This window comes from Urocampus carinirostris, chromosome 1 (assembly GCF_059441175.1).
Source record: "Urocampus carinirostris isolate Australia breed hairy pipefish chromosome 1, RoL_Ucar_1.0, whole genome shotgun sequence".
In the NCBI taxonomy this organism is placed as follows: Eukaryota; Metazoa; Chordata; class Actinopteri; order Syngnathiformes; family Syngnathidae; genus Urocampus; species Urocampus carinirostris.
Window position 1 is genome coordinate 48,299,170 of NC_142349.1, and position 22,417 is coordinate 48,321,586.

At 39.1% G+C, this 22,417-nt stretch overlaps 1 protein-coding gene across 2 annotated transcripts in view; it reads left to right on the plus strand.

The window, feature by feature from the left end:
- The first annotated feature begins 1,818 nt into the window (after positions 1–1,818).
- LOC148374975 (myosin-10) overlaps positions 1,819–22,417 on the plus strand; it is a 54,568-nt gene continuing 33,969 nt past the window's right edge. For both annotated transcript variants that reach the window (XM_088343160.1, XM_088343168.1), the window contains exons 1-3: positions 1,819–1,973; positions 3,280–3,637; positions 13,433–13,589. In XM_088343160.1, coding sequence (XP_088199286.1) covers positions 3,293–3,637; positions 13,433–13,589 — 502 coding nt within the window. In that variant the 5' untranslated portion in view covers positions 1,819–1,973; positions 3,280–3,292. The remainder of the gene's footprint in view (positions 1,974–3,279; positions 3,638–13,432; positions 13,590–22,417) is intronic.

Here is a 22,417-nt window from a genome sequence, read left to right on the forward strand (position 1 = left end):
GGGTTGGTGTTTCGACTGTACTTAAAACAGGTCTCTTATTTTACCATTTTAATGCTACACGGACAAATGTAAAACAAAAACACCTGCGAGAATGAGAATTACGTCACTTTGCGGTACTCGTCTCACCCCCTTTCCTCATACCAAATGTGTTTCGCCCCGAACAGCTTTACTTTTAGTAAGATAAAAGCAGATATGTGCCATGGAAATTAAAACATAGGAGCTCTTCACTTATTTTTCTTGGCCAAATTCAAACACTTTTTAAAAAGTTTCAAAGCCAATTTTGCAGTTCTTTCTATCACAATGTATCACTGGGAAATCCTACCTTTATTTTTTGCATGGCCCATAATAAATGTCCATAACTAATACGTAATCTTTGCACTAATACACGTTTCATAGTGTGCTGTTTGGGCGTAGCTTACACCTGTCTTCTTGGGTGCAGAGGAAAATGACACTTCATAGGACAATGCCACACAAACAAAAAGCAGTAGCCGTTAATCACGAGGGAAGAAGAAATACAATGGCAAAGCGAAGTCACCAGAGAGCAGTGTCCGTGTCATTTTTTTGCAGATTTATTGAAAAACATTGAAATCATTTCAAGGATTTACAAGAATTCCACCCAGACAGAATGCAAGCACTTTCCAATCCTTGAAAAGACAATATTAAAATTCAAACATGTTTAAGGATTTCAAGCTCCCATACAAACCCCGGTCCTTTAAACTTAGTTGGGATTGTTAAGACATACAGAAACGCCCTCGCTACTTCACGCTTCAGTTATCGTTGGTTCACTCCTTTGTGAAAAAAAAAGTAATTAAAAATAAGATTGGATAACAAAACAATGGATGCTTTCCACACCCGCCAAGATTCCTGCCGATCAGCCAGCACCCCTTGACTTGAGATCTCCGGTGCCAACTCATATCATATCATCTTTTCTACTGTATTGTGAATGGACACCTGCTCTGTGTCCTCTACATCTTGCTGAGAATAATTTGTCTCCTGGGCCTTCGTTGTGCTGCCAAAGCGATGCATCTCTATCTCTCTCTGGTTTGCTCTCAGTCGGCAGGTCTTTGATCAAATCTAATCCCCTTGCCACCCCAAAAAAATACATCAACTAATTTCTCCCTTTCCCTCTCCCCCTCCCTCTATCCCTCTCTCTCTCTCTCTCTTCCTGTCTCTCTCTTACTCTGTGTGTGTCTCTCTCTAGCTCTCTTTCTCCTGCTCTCTCTCTCTCTTGCTCTCTTTCTCCTGCTCTCTCTTGCTCACTCTCTTTCTCTCATTCTCTTTCTCTCTTTTTCCCTCGCTCTCTTTCCCTCGCTCTTTTTCTCTTGCTCTCTCTCTCTCTCTCTCTCTCTCTCTCTCTCTCTCTCCCTCTCTCTCTCTCTCTCTCTCTTTCTCTCACGGTTGATTATAACGCGCACCCCCCCAAAAAAATAATTTGAAGTAATAATGGGTTTCAATGTGTTCTCTCAAGTCGACAAGTCCACTTTAATGAAGGCTGACGAAAAAGGTGCAACACTGCTTCTGAGATGTTCACTTTTCGCGGGTGGTTCTGGTCCCCACTAACCGCGAAAACCGAGGCATCTCTGTACTTAATAGAGCAAATATTTAAGATTCACATTTTTAAGGACACCTCTATCGACGCACCACCCCTGCAAATTCATGAGAGTTCATTAGGTACTTGACTATTGAGCTGACGTCGCGCTCCTGGGATGAGGGAGGGGGGCTTGCATTCTGGGTTTGGGTTGTAGGCGGGGCCGCTTCAGACGGTCAACTGCGGGGTCCAGGAGGGCCCCCTGAATTTACTCACGCCCCCTCTCACGCACACTCCCCGCGCCTCTTTGGCGCATACCAGAGCCCGAACACATGCTTGCATCTCCATTGTGTGCGCCGAGCAGAACGTTAACACAGAGGCAGCGTGACAGTGGCACAGTGGACTGCGTGGGCAAGCGGACTTGAGCTTCACAGAACAACACCAGGTGGGTTTAGGTCATCACTGGCTCAGACATAACATAACGCGCTGATGGTTCTATCTTGGGTTCTTTTGCGGGGTTTTCGAAGTCTGTTCCCAAACTTAATTTGAACGAGCTACGGCTTAGAATAGTCAGAAGACTGGTTTAAGTTGAGTTTCCCTCTTTTAATGAGATGAACTCGAATTAGAAAACGCAGCCTGCGCTATAATTAGCGGTTTAAGCTAGTAGCGGGAATGTACTTTGGGCTAAACAAACAAACAGGTAGCACCGTTATCAACATTGCCCCACTTTTGAAGAAAAACGGATTTATTTACTATACTTTGCAGTTCTCTTGGTTAGGAATTAATTTACTTATAAAGATTTGAGTTAAATGGCCAGTTTGATTGAGCACCAAATCACAGTCATCGCTGCATGAGTAAAGTACTCCCAACTTATGTGTGTTAACGTCGGTTTATGTGTACAGTACTCAAATAGGTAACATTCGGTGTGTCGAAAGGTTTATATTCCGTTAATAATGTCCCTGCGCTTGGTTTGTGTGCTCCGAGCGACGCAGTTACGCACAAAGCGCAACATAGTGACATGCATCACCCGAGCCGCACATTGTGGCTCATGCCCGCTCTCCACTAAACTCTGTTGTGGATAACTTTTAAGTCATGTTTCATAAGCAACTTATTCATCTTCAATCCCAAAACTCATAAAGATACACCCTTCATAAATCACAATACAATCATCCAAAAGTTTTCTTTGAGAGTTATTAGAATCTTTATAATTAGTATTTGTATAATGATATAACCAATTTTTTCTCCTACGTTTACTGTAAACATTCATTGCGGTTTTATTTGTAGTAATTTTTGTAATTTTGTCTTTATAAGTTTTTGTTCATGTAAGAAAGACTTCACTGTTATACGGTTTTGTTTTGAATCTTGACCAATCCCTCCTGTTTGTCTTCAGCATGTTATTTCCTTTCTTGGGTGGGTTTGTCCAGGTGAAGTAGTCTTAAGGCATTTAGATTCCAAAGATGTAAATATGTACTTAAAAAGTCTGTTTTCACCTTTTTTATATGCAGTTTATAGTTTGCAAATAAATGAAAGCTGAACATTTCTCCTTTAAATTAATATTTTCATCAGTATGACAATGTCATTTCTCAAAATGGAATGTACGGTATGAGCATATGAAGTGCTACAAATAAACATAGTGTAAATACATGTTGCTTCTACTGTAGATTGTGAATAGCTTAATAAATGATTGTTAATGTAAATGGTTTACGTGTGTACTACCTCAACTATTTCAAAGGTCCTCTCATCTCTTCTAGGTGCCAAAACAAGATGTTACATCGAAGTGGCCAGGAGGACCCAGAGCGGTACCTGTTTGTAGACCGTGCTGTGGTTTATAACCCAGCCACACAGGCTGACTGGACAGCCAAGAAGCTGGTTTGGGTTCCCTCAGAGCGCCATGGTTTTGAGGGTGCCAGTATCCGTGAGGAGCGTGGTGAGGAAGTTGTGGTGGAGCTGGCCGAGAACAGCAAAAAGGTGGTGGTTAACAAGGATGACATCCAGAAAATGAACCCTCCCAAGTTTAGTAAGGTGGAGGACATGGCTGAGCTCACCTGCCTGAATGAGGCATCTGTGTTGCACAACTTGAAGGACCGCTACTACTCTGGACTCATTTATGTAAGTAACGCTTGTTCTGTATATTTTTCACAGGGTGAGGATTAAGCTTAAAACTCCTCAAATGTACGATTTGTGGCATACCACATTTAACCTTTAGCCAATTATTATGCATTACGTTCCTCCTGTGTTTGCGCTCAGTACAGGATGGAACATTGATCTTCCTGAGCATTGTCTGTGTTGGTGTTGAACCATTGGTTTCTTCAGGGTTCATGGGTGCTAGAAATCATTAAAAATGCCTGAATTTTAATGTTGTGTGTTAGAGGTTTAAAAAGTGCTTGAATTTTAAGTGATTTGCTTGAAAATGCTTAAATTTGTTGCCATTTTTCTCAACAAGTCTTCTTAAAAATGACGCCGACACTGCTCTCTTGTGGCTTTGCCATTGTATTTCTTCTTCCTTTGTGAAGAACTGCAGCTGTCATTAGTTTGTACGGTATTGTCCGAGTTTCATCGCGCCCAAATGTACAGGTACATGCAATACCTAAACAGGACACCATGAAATGTGTGTTAGTGTAAATATTACATATTAATTATGGATATTTAGTATGGGCCATGGATAAAACTAAGGTAGCGTTTCCCAATGTTAAATTGTAATGGGAAGAACTTCCCCCAACTGAAAATGTAAGTTTCATATTACTGTTATTCTTCCCCAACACCTGTATAGGGAGAGATTTGTCTCAAAACGAGTATATTCACGATTTACTCTAACTCCCAAAATCATGTCTTGATAGATCCACCCGAAAGATTAAAAACTGCATGTGTAAATTGCAGATATGTCTGTGGCTCTGCAAAATACAAAATTTTCACACTATATTTTATCTTTTAATGCTACTAGAGAAATTTAAAAATTGGCTTGGAAAGTCCTTAAAAGGTGCTAGAATTTGGCCATGAAAAGGTGTACGAACCCTGTTTTCTTTAACTAGTTTACATGGGGGGAATGCACCTGAAGTAATCTGTACTTTCCAATTTGTTCTTGTATATTATGAACTCATGGTGCTTTAAGTTCCTCTGATTCTGATCCATTTTATGGCTTTTAGTAGTAGAATATGGGTTGATTATCACCTGAGAAAATACCATTCAAGCTGTGTTGAAAAACCTCCGACAATACACCAGGGGTCTCCAATGTGGTGCCCATGGGCACCAGGGTGCCCCACAAAGACAGCTGACGTGCCCCTCTTCTGATAATAGCTCACCAGTGCCGGGTCATTGTGACATTCTAGTAAAATGTTTTTTGGGGCGTTGACTTAGTCCATATAACCTTGCTTCTAATAATTAACCTGGTAATAACATAGTAACATCATAGTAATACCATATTAAGTTGTTATTTTAGAAGTGCATATGGGTGCCCTTTCGGCAAAAAGTGGCTCTCAGTCCAGTTTGGAGACCCCTGCGATACACACAAAAAGGGACAATTTGTAATATTTAATGCATCCAAGTGCTACGAAAAAAATCCTTCAGTAAAAAAAAATATTTTTTTGAATATTAGCAAAAAATACACAAACTATCATACCAATGTTATTTTTTATAAAAAAAATCATAGGTCGAGAAATTTGTGTTTGTTTTACATAAGTGGAGATCCTACTTAAGTCGCCGCCATGTTTGTCTGCCGTGTTGTTGCTTGCTGTGTTACTGTTTTTTGTACGTAATAGACAGCAGGGCCATCTATTGGTCAAATATTTGTCACTAGAGCCTTTAGCAAAATGGAAAACGTATTTCAGATGTATGAAAACAGTAATTATTTTAAAACGTTTGGTGCCATGCATGCTGCATTCAAATATACTGTACTTGTGTACTTGTACTACGACCGCAAGATTTTGGGAAAAAAAAAACCTAATTGCGTTTTTTTATACCTGTATTGCAATTTGAATGCGATTTTAATCGTAAAAGTGCATTTCTGTGCTAGTTTTGTTTTCTGTGAGAACTTAATCATAGTGACATGCAAACATACATTGAGATGATGTGATTACTCTGAGAGTATCCAACTGTAACAAAATAACAGCTCGAAATCAACAAATAAAAAACTGAATTGCAGTTGAATAAATTATCTTTATTATCATCATAAAAGAGCATAATAACTGGAGGGCTTCTCATTTTAAAGTAAGAGAGTGATTTAGAGAGATAGCTACACACTAGCATTGGGTAACCGCGACTTCAGCCTGGTCTCTTTGATGATTAAAATACAAGAGTCACAAATGTAGCGGTTTCCCAAAAGTTGTAGCTCCCGGTCATCTGTTTCATAGGTTATGGATCTGCAGGGGTGAAATACGGCCTCCGCAGGGGTGTCTTATTAGAGTGGCCATAGCACTGGGCCAGACCTTTTTCTCCTGACGCCGCCACTGTCGATTCCCTGGATGTGATAACAATCCACGAAGCATCCGCTGGTAATCACACTCTTTTCCGCTCTTCTGACTTTGCTCAGAGTCCTATTTAATTAATGCATTTATTTTCAATGTAACGAGCCGTAAGGCTACTGGCTGTCACATCGCTGCTCGTTTTTGTGGCCAATTTTGGAAAAGCGCCCGTTGTTAGATTCACAGAAAACTCCAGTCTATCACAGTCGCGCACACACTGCTTGCAAACTTTGCCTCGCTTTTATTAGCTAGGGTTGTTAAAATTGCCACTCAAATCTGGTTGACCAAGCCCTCTATAACTCCAAACATGGAACTATGAATCTTTGAAAACAATGCAGTGTCCTGCGTTTACACAAACACAACAGTCACAACGCGATATCAATTAGAATATGGTTAATCATGCAGAACTAACTTGTACTGCACACAACACACACTACAGACACAAACTTGCAGACCACGTCATGTCTGATTCGATGTTTTATATTAGCAGCACTGATGCACAATTTTAGGGAACCTCATTTTGCACTTTCAAAGGTAGTACCAGAGTCCTAACAGAATGTTGTAATGATGCTGAGGTTCTGCTTTGTTTATGGCTGTAAGACCATTGTCCAAAATGTTTCATTATCGTGTCCTAATTCAATAACAAGGCTGAACGATTTTGGGAAGAAGTGTGTCAATGTTGCTTCAAAAAGGTCCTTTTTAAATTTGGTTTTCAGCAAACGTACAGTAAGAATTTGATCATTATTACAATATTATTCTCACAAAGGATGCTAAAACAGTAGTTATACCACAATTAGAAGTGTATTTCAATACAAACTTACTAAACGAGGTATTCCCAATTTGTATGCGAAGCATGGGTGATCAATATTCACCACATCATTATGCCAATCAAATGAATAATTATATGTAGCATATTTCATGTATTTTCCATAGATAGTGCAAAGTGCATCCACCACACACTACAGAGGTCAAAGATTTTGGGTTAAAATTTAATTGAAATGCCTGAGCAGGGCAAAATTCCATGATGACACTGGGTCATATCACCAATGTATTTCAAATGTCGATATTCGCCATAAAAAATTACCACATTTAATTATTAGTGAGGCATTTGAAGTGGTCTTTTTATGTACAGTATATGTCAGCATACCACCCAAAAATTGTTTCCAGTGGCCAATCACATTTGTAATCCCAAAAAATTGGTGTTGTTTTAAATCTGTTAAATGTTTTGTCTGTAGAGCATATCAGTATTGTTCTAAAAGTTAAAGATACCATTTTTTTTCTTTGAATAGATCTTATCTATAGATCAATTTTAGGTGGGTATCTTTGTGAACCTGGCGCTAGGATACATAACTTGTTACAGATGGCAAAATATGATTGTATTTTGATATGGCCTGATTTAATTTTACACAATTCAATACAGAACAGCAATATGTCTATATTCAAGAACCTAACTGCTGATTAGTTTATGTTAGCATATCTAGTAATCAAGGTACATGTATCTTTAATTTAGTAAACAAAAAACAGTCTAACAAGGTTTACTAAAAAATCATCAAACATAAATTGTTTAATGTCTTAACACTAACTGAAGAAGGTTGACAAAAATCAGCAGTAATTCTACGCTTGATTTTATTAAAACTGAGTGCCAATTACCTATCCGATTTCAAATGCTTATTGGTATTATTTTATATTTCACAACAAACTATTCACCACCATTTCATAATAGCAGTTCATTACCAGAATAAGAAAAACAAGCTTCTGTGCAAAAGGCAAGCTCTGTAAAATTATAACAGCCAATCACACTCACATGCTGTGATATTAAAATAGTTTATTGGAAACAGTGAATTGGCAGATTTGACAGCATTAAAAAGCGTCCCCCTTCCATCCCACTCCATGTCTCCCATTAAAAACACATGTGTGACCCTTCCAACAAAATTGCAACAAGTAAAATCCCGCACCCGCATAAAAGATGAAGACCAACTTAGGTTATACATTCAAGGGGATGCATGCTCTTCTGCCGGCTTGCTTAGCGATCTTGCCTTGCGTGTCGCCTGTCAAAACGACCTGCGCAGTGTTTGGTCCGTCCTGGTCCATTGTTACCAATAATGCTGCATGGTTGGCTTATGCACCTTCCTCCAGCACTGTGCTGCAAAATTTAGCATATTCAGTCATTTAACATCTACTGTTTTGTACTTTGAATCTGAGTTTCGATACCTCATTCTTTCTTTCTCTTTCAGTCTGTTGGTAATGGCTCATTTCCAGCTTTGGATCTTGCTAATTTGTATTTTGGCTAAACTAACTTACAAACATATGTTCTCACTAAGTGTACTTTTTTTGGACAGGAAGACCATTTCCTATTTCAGTTGTTTGACTTACCTCCTCAGAGTTCCACTATACCCAGTGCAGAAATGCTATAAGGCCCTCTAACCGCCCCCCAAGCCGAGGACTTACAATTTAGGTTATGGCTTCCATATTTGTATCCTAGCAAAGAGATTTGACACACACCATTGTTTATGCGGTCTTATTTGTCGTAGCTTCTAGACAGAGAGACTGCACACTTGATTAGAAGGATTTATTTCGATGTGACAGTGAGTCACAGGCTAATCAGAGCGTTAGTTGGGCTTGACCACAGTAGCTTGGAAACAAGAAGGCCTTTGTATCTTAAGATAAGCCTCAGCTGTCAAAAAGCATCAGCATTCTTCCAGGGCAAAAGGATTTTCCTAGTGTCCATCTCTATGCCAAAGGGCTTGTTCTCTGCTGTTTCCCGTACTGTCTTCTTTTGCCATTTTTCTTTTCTTTCTTCTTTTCTTTCCCAGAAGGTGCTGTAAACATATTCAACAGAGTTTGCATTAGGATTTATCTTAGTCTGTCCTTAAGCCCAAGCTTACAATCAAAAAGCAGAAAACACCCGCCTGTCAGTGTAACTCTGTGCATAAAAATTACTCAGCATTTTATCAAAAGCTGCTCTGTTGTGTCTATATTATTGCTTCATTAGGGTGAGTTTTAGATAGGTGTTCAAACCTTTTGGAATGGCACAAAAAACTGTGGCACTAAGACAAGGCACCAGCCTGCTGCAACCATAGGTTCCAATTTACAATGGACAGAAGCGTATCCATGTCCTGTCCAGGGATGGCAGATGGGATCGCCTGTCATGTCTGCTGTTTCCTGTGTGTTGCTCAGCTGTTACCAGGCTACAGGATCCTCTGACGTGGATCTGATTTCACAGTGAAAATATCACCTTCCCTTTCCTGGATGAGGCTGGGCATTATGTTGAGTTATTTGTAGGGTCTGCTGCCGTTAGTGATAATGATTTTTTTTCAATTGGCATTAGTGCCCTGGTCCTGTGAGATTTATAATATTTTTATCACTTATGCTGGGACACAGAAGGCTTTACAAATAAGGATGTGCTTATCAAATGTAACGGAAGAACCTCAACGGGAAATCTGTAACATGGAATTTCAGGGGATCTGACGACTCCTTTACATACATTAGATATTCACCTTGAGCCATCAGTATCAGCAGCAAAATTGACCCTTTAAAATTTTGGAAAAGCTGTAGACAGACTGATAATGAGAAAGGGCTGCAGAATAGATCTGTCATCATAGTGCGTGGCTTGAGTCACTTGGGGTAACATGCTTTGCTGCCATGCTAGAATGACAATTATTACAATTAAATCCATTGAATGGTCCGACTGTGATCAGAATTCTGTTTTTGAGGCAATTCTGAAACACGAAAAAATCCTGGATAGAGAAACCCGCATGCGCAATAATGGGCTAACTGAGCATTTTTAATCCGGGTGTCCGTAGTCGACCGATGACCATAGTCGGTTATCTGCGTGCATTTACATGGCCTTACGTAACCCGAATATCAGCAATATTCTTATATTAATTGGGCTTTGCCAGCATGTACAGGAACCTGATTTTGTGAATTGGCTTTTCCCGGTGGTCCTTTTAGCACCAGTTCAATGACCACCTACCTTCCACAGCTGGGTCTTGCTTAAGCGACGCAGAGTTCCGCGTTTCAGGAAGCCATCCCTTATCAAATCAAATTTGTTTGTGAAACACTCAGGCAATAAATTGCCACTCAATGTGCTTTATAAAAACATTCAGTGTACAATAAGACGATAAAATTCCCTCCTTTACCCCCACCCAACAACCGGGAACTTCTAATACACAAACACACACAATGGTTAAACTAAAAATAAAAACAAAATAATTGTCAGAAATAAAATATGACTATGGCAAAGCACAGACTAACCATGTGAGGAAAGGGATTTGAGCAAAGCTTATCCACACTGATAGGGATGGCAGCTGATGGCCTCAGGATTTTCGTTCATTGAACCACACCCTACCAGTGTGCAGTGTAGCATTAGCTAAATTATTATAACAAGTGTCTTTGACGTACCTTCATTAATATTAAATTGCTCGGAAATACATCAAATGTACCTTGTAAAAAGTGTCTGCTGTAAAGCATGGAATACTTGAGAGTTGCCAGTCTACCAGTGTTGATCCTCGGCACATCAGTCCCTCCGTTTGACTGCGGGTAAACATTGCCGTCTTGATCAAAATGGAAAAAAATTCCAAATAGGAGCTTGCAAGATAATAAACCACCATGGTAAAAAGTATTGGTTATATTCTTCTGTTGTGGTTATTAGTATTTGTTTCAACTCAACTGTCTATTCAACTACCATGCGCTAAAGTGGTTCTTGCCGTTTGTCATGGCTCTCATTCTGCCAGAGAAGGCAACGTGACGTCACGCACAAAGGGTCAATATTGCGATTCACTCTCTATGGTTTCACTAAATTTGCATCGTGAATTGTGTTCTGCATTCTGATTGGGTGAAAAGTCTTCTCACTTCTTCAAAATTATTACTTGTAAGTACAGTAGTTATTTGTAAAAAAAAAACACTGTTTTACAGCCCTTTTGTTTGGTAAACAAATGTGTGAGTCTGTAAAAAAGGTTTGATTTTTTTTTTTTGTTTCAATGTTATAATAGAGAAACGTGGGTTCCCGGGTGATGGTGTACCTGCCTTATGATGTTTTCACTCTATGTTGTGGAATACTTTTTTTTGCCCCTCATCAGGGTATTTACCCCACTATATGAGACCAAGTAAAATTTTTTTTTCTCATGACAAAAATGTATGAAATTCGAACTTTGTGGTGTTAGTGCGAATAACGAGTTATGTCTCTTAAATTTCTGTCTTCTACTTGTCAGCGTTGCATAAAATGCTGGTCTGCTATTGGTTTGGGTCAAGGTATCATGAAAACATTGATATGCTATTGCTGACAACATCCCACAATGCCTTTCTGTATTTATTTTGCTATGGGTCCTAAGTCTTCTTGTAATGATACACGGAGAAGCAAAAACATGATAACCATGGAAAAATAAAGTTATTTTATCAAGAAAAGAATTCACCCTCACTAAGATGCAAGGCCCTAACCAATCAAGGATAGGAGCTATTATTACAAAAAAAAAGAAGCAGTAGAAGATTGCAAATCTTTTAACAGCGTGACAATCCTTGCATGTTGAAGTTTCAATATCAGTTTATTTTAAATCAGCCGTAGTATCCCCACTCTTGCTTGGCCTTATATTGTCCCTCAAAGGAATCCATGTCGGCTTTCATGTCCTATTTTGCACCATAATGTAAGTATGTTTGCAAATAACTTTATAACTAAGCAAGACTGAGAGTAAAATGATCTCAGCTGGTAGAGCACCCACATAATAGACCAAACAAAACTCTCATCGATAAAAGTGCAGCGCCGTGTCATCAGAATGCCCATCTTTGCAATGCTAACTTCATATTTGGAAAAGCATAACTTACTCTACACCCTGTTTTGATTTCAAGTTTTTTAAAATTCTATTGTTTCCCAAGGAAGGGGCCTTTGCACTCAGAGAGGGGTGTTTGGCTGTCTGAACGTCCGTCCTTCGTGTATATCACTGTCTGAGGTATTGAGAGAGTGGAAAGCAGTCTTAGCGTTTGTTTTATCAAATGCTTTTAAACAGGACTTTGATTTGCATTTGATCGTGTGAAATTGCTTTATGATTAAATGTGGTTTGATATAGAGAAAATCCTAAAGTTGTTTTTAACAGCATATGCCATCTTTTGAAACGATTTGAAATGTATGAAAAAAACAGCAAACATTGAGAAAAGCAATCAGCTTCATATTGTCATTTCTACCAGCCTTTCCATGCATTTTTAATCTTTTTTTTTTGGACCACTTTGCTCATTTTTGTCCGCATCCCCGCTAAAGACTATTCAGTTAGGTGCCACACTGAGCTATAATTAAATGACTTCAGTATGCTGTCTGGTTTCTGGGTGCCTATTCTTCAAGTCCTGTCACAATTGACTAATTACGATACACATGTCAGGGTCTGTGACAGGTTCACAGTTTGTTGGGCAATTAACGCCTGGCACCACTCTTGCCAAAATGTAGGAGGAGAAGGAGAAAATGAACCCCTTTGAAATAGGCTGACAATCACCATAGAACAGGGGTCGGGAACCTATGGCTCTTTTCATGTGTACATCTGGCTCAGAGATAAAATTAGGACAAGACTCATTTTCTCTGTCGTTGCAATTTTAATATGAAAGCAGGAACTGGAGCTGGGGATGCTCAATAAGAGGGATTGCATTTAATAACAAAAGGAGATACAAGTGACAAACCAACATGGGTTCAAATGAATGTCCAAACAAAACCAAACCTGACAAAGTCCAAACTGGAGAAAAAGACCGAAACTGAAAATTGAAAATAAAGTAAAGAGACCAGAAACAAATACAAACAAATATGGGGTGGTGGTAAAAAATGAAATGAAAATGACCCGAGGACGTGTACTGTTCAAAATGTCCTTATAAAGGGTTTAAGATAGTTGGAGACGGGTGTGCAGTGATTGGACACTCCTGTGCCCAGTTCCAACCCCAGTTGTGACCCTCTAGTAGTAGGAGGTATACCACACCCCACTAAACAGAGGCTCTAGCAAAATTATTTTTTCATACATATAGTCAAATGATCAAACGTCACACTGTGAAATAAAATGCACTAAAGAATTACATGTCAACATTTTGTCTTTTGAATATACAGTATGGTTTAGCCTCCTCAAAACAAAAATCAAAATATTTTGCTCTCATGGTATTTAGGCCAAAAAGGTTCCTAATAGCTGCCATAGAAGATATTTCCATTAAAGTTTACGTTAAAACTTAAGACACTGTCATTTTCCTCCTTTATTTTATGGTTCTAGATGATGATAACAATAATTACTTCCTAAGAACGACAATTTACTAAATCAGGGGGAAAAGGTAGTGATTTTAGACACTCCATCTAAATTTTTCTGGCACAGACCCCTATTTCAAATTGTAGATCTCAATGTGACCCACAACTCAAAAAGATACCATAAATTAAGGAATTAATACAAAATATGTTTTTTGGTATTTATATGAACCTTTGTTTCCTCTACAGACATATTCTGGACTGTTCTGCGTGGTCATCAACCCCTACAAGAACTTACCCATCTATTCAGAGAACATCATTGAGATGTACCGAGGCAAGAAGAGGCATGAGATGCCACCCCACATCTACGCCATCTCAGAGTCGGCATACCGCTGCATGCTTCAAGGTACAACCAAATCACAGTCAGTCATTAACAAATCTGCAATGATACTTTTACGCTGTTAGTGTTACTTTAAGAAACGGGAGATTTTCGAATCGCGTTACAGTGAAGTTTTTATTTGTTGCTTTGCTGATAACCTGTGAACATTTTTTGTGGAAGCATATAAAAGAAGAATTTTCAGCTAAGAGTGTTTTCAGAAATGTGATCAGTTCTGTGTATGAGTTTAGCTCACTTGCAGAGCATTGGGGGTAATGCATACTTGAAGAGATTAGTGTGAGGAGAAAGTGTTAAAGTGTGTGAAAAATCACAAGGTTAAGGCAGTATGTGACATTAGTTTTTGAGGAGCGCAGTGCATAAATGAGATGAGATCTCTTTTGTGCCAATTGATAGACATTATTTGATGTCGTTTTAAAATAAATTGAAAAAAAATGGCCCGCGTTGTAGTCCTTTCGCTTTCACTCTGCGTGAGCCGCTCTATTGCTATTCTTTCAAAATGTTTGGCTGGTCTTTGTCACATTCTTAGTCTTCTGAGTGTTGGTCCAAATCTTGCGTTTTCACTGCATTAACGCCCCCATTCTGTATTTGGGGTGGCGTAATAACAATTTAAATGACCAATTTTTATTGACTTTTTTATTATTTATGTTGGCAAAATTATTTGACGATAATTATTGTTATCATTTTTATCACTGAGGGCTAAATCAAGGATCATTTACGTTGGAAAAACCTGGAGGTGCAAGAGGAACATTGTGGAACTATGTAAGGACTGTATGTCATAAACTGGAAAATAAGATTAAAATAAGATTTTTGTTTTCCTATATCAGTGCCTTTGCAGAGGCAGAACCATCCATCCATTTTCTCACTAGGGTCGCGGGGTGCGTAAGCCCATCCCAGCTGTCTTCGGGCAGGGGGACACCTTGGACACGGACACAGAAAACCATTCACATTCCCACTTATACCTAGGCACAATTTAAGTCTGCCAATCAACCTGCTATGCTTTTTTTTTAATGTGGGAGATAACAGGACCGCCTGGAGGAAACACAGACACAGGGAGAACATGCAAAAAATAAAATATTTTCTTTACAGTTGCATGAAATTAATGACAGTCTAATATTCCTCCTATCGTTCGTATTTCTTATTTATTCGATCAGTGATGGGCCAATGCCTTCTAAAACACGTTTTTTTCCCATGGGTCTTTTCTCCCTTCCCATGTACATTTTCTTTGTGAGAACTATTTCATGTGCCCAAAAACAACCATTTCATTACTCTGAATCTCTCATCTCATCTCATTAGCTGCACCGCTTGTCCTCAGTAGGGTCGCGGGGGTGCTGGAGCCCATCCCAGCAATCATCGGGCAGTGGGCAGGGGACACCCTGAACTGGTTGCCAGCCAATCGCAGGGCACACGGGGACAGACAACTCACTCGCTCATTCACACCTAGGGACAATTTGGACCGGCCATTTCACCTGAATCTATTGTTGGATATTTTATAATAAACAAGACTGGAACTTTGAAGGTGGAATTTGCAAATGTTGTAAGAAGATGGGATCAACCTCAAAATTGCCAGTGGTGCACACCTAGTTTTAAAGGCTTTAGCTGCTTCACTATGTGTCCTAATTTTCTGTTTGAATAAAGAAAGGGTTCAAATCTCTCACTTTAGTTTGAAAAACACCATCAATGTTTGAGCTTAGTCATGTTATTGGTGAAAAAATACATTTTAGCCGTCATTTTGTTTTTTGCATCCACACTCCACAGCTGCTTCCCGTGTGCACGGCAGTTGTGCTGTCAGGTCCCTATCATTACGGCTCACACAATCTGGTGCCTGGAGGACATTTGGTTGAATGTCCAAACAGCTGAGACCATGACTTGGCAGTCCTGTGTTAGCCATGGCCCACTTGTACACCACAATGCAGCAATTTTGTAGTGTGCTGCACAATTCTGGGAATGTATCTTTGTTTATTGACTTTGTGTTTGTGCAGTATATTGATGGAACACATGTTTAAAATAATATTTGAACTAGTTAAAAAGGTAACACCACACTGTGGTGACCACAGCCATTGACTCGAACATGTCAGAGCAGTGTCTTGCATTTCGTGCATTATTTCTATCGACCAAATATAACCTCTCCCAATCTATGAACTTGATGCAAAAAGTTTACCTTGGTATGAGACAATTAGTACCGTTCTTCTTTGACCCAATTTTTTCCCTTCATGAGGTTTCATTCTTTTGAGCCTCTGGTCCACAAAGAGGTAAAGGTCACTGTAGCCAGTGGAATGAAATCATCACAGTCCCCTCGCTAAATACCCTCCTGTGCTAAATTTGACACACTGAGTCACGATCAAGTTGTCTCTAGAACAATCCCTTGCCCACCGTAAAACTCCTTCAGAGAAGAGTGCATCACCGTGGATACTCTGTGCATGTGTGTTAGTGTGTGGTTGTGTGTGCTTGTTATGCAAATGCAACCAACATAGCAATCTACAATACACTCAGACGATAGGTGTCTCTGGTGTGCCAGTGTTCTATGGTGTAGCCCCTTATTACACTTGTTAAGTACGTTGACAATTCCTATCTTTGTTATGGTCCAAAAATGTCCTCCAACCTTTATTCAAGTCTCATTTTTAAACTGTGATGTTAATGAGAATTTCCCACATCCTTGAAGTACAAACGTGTTTAATGCTGACCTTTTGGCTGGCAGTTAAAATATTGTCTAACATTAGACCAGTTCATGGTACATGTGACCACCGTTTAATAAGATGGCCAGTTTTGCTGTGTTAAGGCTTTTTAGTTCATTAAAAAATATTCTGTTATAGTATTGCATCTCTTTATTTTCACAAGAACCACAAGAACAAGTTGAATATGGAAAATGAAGATGTTGATAATGCAGTTCTGCCTGAAATCTCGTGTTTGACAACCAGTATAGTAAATTATAAGTTGTGCTATATTGAAAAAAAGAGCAAAAATAGCTTATTGATTTTACCTTAGACCCTATTTGTATGTTACAGAAAATACCATGTAAACGTTCTCTATATTATTGCTTCTTTCCAAAATATTTATAAAACTTGAGACTTGACTAATGTGGGATTGAATGAAAAGAGTTAATTGAACATATATGTTGAAGAATATTGATGCAAATTCAACAAGACCTGGTGTTCTGTGGTTTTGCCAGCAAGTCTAGGTTGAAAAGAAGCGAAGTGTAGAAGTAGTGTCTGCAGTTGACCGAAGAACCGAAAACGGCCGAGAGTTATGCAAAAGTAGAGAGGGCAGAATTATGGGGGAAAGTGAGCATTGGGTAGATGGGAAATCCAGAGGGGGCAGCCAGCATTGTGCCTCACAATGGAGGCTTTGTGCAGTCTGAAGGGGGCTGCGGCTTGCATACTCTGTGGGTGCGATTGCAGACGGGGACTCCTGAAATCTCTCCTTGGAAACTGAAAGTCAGGGCAAGCACAACCAATGCATGGTACACATATCGTTTGAGTGACAAAACAGGTGTGCTGTGTGTCAGGCTGAGTTATACCGTGTGCATGTGTTTGTTGAAGGAATGGATTGTGTATCCTATTCTTCAAAAGCTCCGCCTGTACATTGAGTAAGTTCTGAAGATGACTTTCAGAAAAATGTAAGGGGTTCCTCATACATGCTGACAGACGAATAGATAATGGCAGATGCAGCTTTAAAGAGCAAACAGCTGCAGAAGTTTTAGAGCAGGGGTGAGGAACCTACGGCTCGCGAGCCAGATATGGATCTTTTCATGAGTACATATGGCTCGGAGATAAAGTTAGACCCCTGCAAATCTCATCTGGAGGATTCCAAATCTGTTTAGCTTAGAGTCCGGTCTAATGCAGGCAGAGCCAACGAAGCACTAATAAAGGATCTGTTCGGTCCAATATTTAAAGAGCATACTCCCTACTACAGTTTACAGTCAGGTTCATTTTGCAAACACTTAATGTTGAAAACCCACAACAAAAAGTCGAAACACCAGAAACGCCAGCCAAGCACACAGAGAAATTTAATTGGGTGAGCGGTAGGGTAAGGCGTAGTTATGCGCACAGCGCCTTTCTATCTGCCCAGCACCGTCTGCATCAGCCTGAAATACGTCATTATCTTTTTTTTTTGCAGTATTTTGTGACATTTTCACAAACGAACTCTGCTTGCACCTTGTTTTGAAACCATTATTTATGAAAAAAATTAAGGTTAAAATGAGTTTAAACCTTGAGTTATTGCGGGAGGAGAAAAGTTTAAATTGGTATATTGATAGGGGAGAAGGTTCCATTCCATCCATTTTCTGCACGGCTTATCCTCACTAGGGTCGCAGGGGGTACTGGAGCCCATTCCAGCCATCTTCAGGCAGCGGGCGGTGGAAACTCTGAACTGGTTGCCAGCCAGTCGCTGGGCACAGAGAAACTCACTCGCTCTGTCGCACCTTGGGACAATACAGACCAGCCAATCAACCTGTAATGCATGTTTTTTGGAATGTGGGAGGAAACGGGAGTCCCTGGAAGAAACACACGCAGGCACGGCGAGGACTTGCAAACTCTGCAGGAGGCCGCAGCAGCTGGAATAGAACCCTGGACCTCCGCACCAAGGGGTTGGGCGCTGACCACCCAGCCGCTGTGCCGCCACTAGACAAGTGAGGACCGTGACGATGGGGTGGCCAAAACCAAACCAAGAAGTTTCGAATAAATAGTATTCGAAATAAAATGTGATTATGGCAGGCCACAGATTAACCATGCGAGGAAAGGACCTGAGGAAGGCTTATCCACACTCACAGAGATGGCCTCAGAAAAGGCTTTTCAGCCATCAAACCAAAACCTACCAGCAGGCATGAAAATCTCTCACCTTTTGGGGAAATTCACCATTTTAAAGTAAAAAGAGGTGATCTATGTAAATTGTATAATTCTAAAGAGAAAATGTTTTGAGGTGTGAAGGGGAGTATTGTGAGATTTCCCTGAGTGAGTCGGGTGTTTAAGGTGGTGCTTCTGATTTAAAATCAGTGTAATTTGCACGGGCACAAGTTCAGTATTTTTTCATGTGTGACGCGTACAGGATTTTATGTTCAACATCACAGTATTTTTATTCACGGTACCAGAGATGACTGTTAGAGAATGGAGAAAAGAAAGTCGCCTGGAAGGATATAAATGAACACAAAAAAGCAGGAAAAGGGAAACTCATTAGTGTATATGACGTTGAATCGGACTTTGAAGGACATGAAATAGATCTATAGTAATTTTTATGTTAGTATTGAAAATACACACACAATACTATTGAGTTCATAGTCATTAATAGGTTATTAAAACCATGGCCAAAAGTCAAACAAAATATTATACTGCTTTTTAATAATAAATGAGGGGTGCGCGTTATACACAAATAAATACAGTATTTTATCCATACCCTTCTCACCTTTTAAAGCCCTGATCCACGTTCATGCAGGTACTACTGTGTTTTTTTAGCATAGGCTTACACATCAGTGTTTCCAACTACATGATTTATTGAAAGAGGCTAACTTTTAGTTGGATGTAATTTTTTTGCTTCAATTGAGATCAAAATGTATCGGCCTCCCCGTATGGTGGTTGATTGAATAAGACATTCTTGACTACAACACAAAAATTCGTTGCAAGTAAAACACAAAGAAAAAAGATGAATCAATGTCTTGATTCAATAAAAATATAGAAGAAAAAATTGAATTCACAAATAAGTTGCACACATGTATGATTGGGAATTAAAACTGCATTACAAACACCTTTGCTGGTTGGTCGATAATGAATTTGTATGAAATTTTTGATTTTGTTCAGAATGTTTCTGTGATAAAATGAAATATGAATCTCAGTACAAATGTGACAGAAAATTGACCTAATTTGAATTGCATTTAAAACCCTGACCAGATGCAACATTTGCTATGTTCAGCAACCTTTACAGCTCAATGAAAAAGGGGGTTGGCTGTAAAAATGATCATGCATGCATGCACTTTTTATTTGAAAAGCATTTTAAAAGTGTTTATTCTACCTTTTTAATTTTAAAATTATCACAGCACATTATTGGTCAAATAATTTGATTTTGTGATAGACTCCCATAGACTGATTATTTTTCTGCTAAACTGTTTGTGTATAAAGTTTTTTGTAGTGCTGCAGAGTTTAAACAGACATAAACATAAATGTATACACAATCAGACATACACAGGAAAAACAGACTGTTTTGTTGCGATTAAGGAAGGCCAAGCCATCACAAAAGAGCCTCTGTGGAACGACAAGCCACGCATTACTTGCCATCTGCTATTGATTACTTTGCAAAACGTGTTCTGCCATATCTCCTGCAACAGCTCTTGGACTGAAGTTGAACTAAAAAAAACACCTGCAAAAGCGTAGCCCATGCATGTGTTGTCTCTGCGTTGTGGTCAACAATGACCTGATTAAAAGGTCACAAAGTTTGTCTTTGGATAGGCAGATGTACTATATTTAACTGATCGTTGGCTTGTTTATTAACATAAAACATAGTAGCTTGATTTTCTTTGCTTGAACCAGTGCAATTACCAGTGAAATTATGTATATGTCAAAATACTTCAGCTTTAGTGGATGTCTGCTGTTGTTATCTCACTTCATCCGCCAGTAAGTGCCTATATATGTATGCAAAGTTAAAACCGGCGAATGCACAAGCATAGGCAGGAGCAACACATTCATCCGTCCAGACTTCAGTATGACATCATTACGTCTGTTTCAACTCTAGGCCCCCCACTCAACAGATGTTATCCACTCCAATGTGTAGACTTCTGGCAAGAAAGTGCTGCAAGAAATTTTTCACATCTAATTCTAAAACTAAATACTTGATATTTCCGATGTTGTGCTGTGGCTTTATGAGTCGAATCAAAATTAATGTATTACAGTTAAAGAATTGATTTCTCAGCCCAATGATATTTTTCAACACCAGTGAGATGCTCTCCATAAAAACATGTCCTTTCACATACTTTATTTGACCTCCATATGAAGATCATTAAAGTAAAATGCTGGGGAAGAAAAATATGGCTTAACTGTACTGAACTTTGAATAAAAGGCCAACTATCTGCCCGCAAGACATGAAACCGAATATCCATCCATCCATCCATTATCTGCACCGCTTATCCTCAGTAGGGTCTCGGGGGTGCTGGAGCCCATCCCAGCCATCTTCAGGCAGTGGGCAGCGGACACCCTGAACTGGTTGCCAGCCAGTCGCAGGGCACACAGGGACAGACAATTCGCTCGCTCATTCACACTTAGGGACAATTTGAACCGGCCAATTAACCTGACATGCATGTCTTTGGAATGTGGGAGGAAACCGGAGTGCCCGGAAGAAACCCACACAAGGACGGGGAGAACATGCAAACTCCGCACAGGAAGGTTGGTAGCTGGATTTGAAACCGAATATCTTGATTTTAAAATGAAGCGACACAAACAACATGCTTGTTCAACATTTTACGTTATTTTTTCTATGAATTCACATTGCAAATCATTATCATTGGATATTGAAAATATTTGTTGGTCTTTGCAGTTAACCTGATGCAGTGTGCCAAGTAGGAAAAAATGAAGCTAGACAAACATCAATTCCAAAATTCCTCCATCTGTTTTTAATGTGCTTGTACGGCCACTGTTACAAATTAACCTGTTCAATATGGTTGATAATTTTGATTCATTGACTTGAAAGTTGAGAACTTTTTCTTGTGGATAAGTCATTTTGTTATGCCCTGACGCGACTATTGTTAGAATGCATTTTTTCAGTGCTTGAAATGATATGTCTGCTCACTAAATAATCACAGCTTTTGCTGGCTCCTTGCTTTTTTTAGACTGCTTGAAAAAAGAAAAGAAAGGAACACATAATCGTAATAGTGCATTTCAAGGCCATTTACAATTCAGACTTGCGCGTGAATTTAGAAATCAAAAATCTGAGATACGTTTTTTTCTTCTGTTACTCCAATAGAACAAACACCGTGCAACCCCCAGCTAAAGGAATTGTTTTGCAGTTTTAATGTCACCAATCATTAAGATCACAAAGGAAGAAAATCCTTATATTTTCACTTGCATGCCCAGATACTAGAGTAAATATTTAAAGGCATGTGGAGGGCAGTTGATGCACCTTATAATGATTTGGATCAGACTGTAATCTTATTTTTACACCATCATGTAACTTTGAACTAGACCACGGGTGTCAAACTCAATTGCACGAAGGGCCAAAACCCAAACCAGATCTTTGGCCGTGGGCCGAACAGGATAAATACTTATGTAATTAACAAAATCTTGACAATTAAAAAATAAATAAATATGAATTAAAAACTGACAGGAATATTTTTCCCAAATAAACATTTGCTTTCCATAAAAGGTATTTTCTGTCAAACTTAAACAAATTCAAATTGTAAAAAACACAATGGAAATATGAATAAAATTGTGCTTTACACATAAAATATGTGCTATTAACATAAATATGAGTTCTGACAAGAGTTGTTTCACACATTGTAAGCAATATAGGCATCCAATTGGAGTATCTCACAATTCTTTGTAGTTTTCCATTTAATTAGGCTTGTTGTTTTTTTCAACAACCTAGAACCGAGACTATCTTTTGTTTTTGTTTTTTTTGCATCAAATGATCAACAATAAGAAGAGAGAAGAAAGATTCCAAATTAGGTACATGAACAATTCAATATATTACTGCATTTACCTGGACTATAAGGCACACACAAAAAACACAAATTGGTCAGACATGTGAATGTGCTCATTAAAATCCGGTGCGCCTGATTTCCAATTGGAAATGTCTTACCATATTTGTGCAATATTGATTAGCTGATTATAAGTCTATTTTTAGTCATGTTACAAAATATGTTA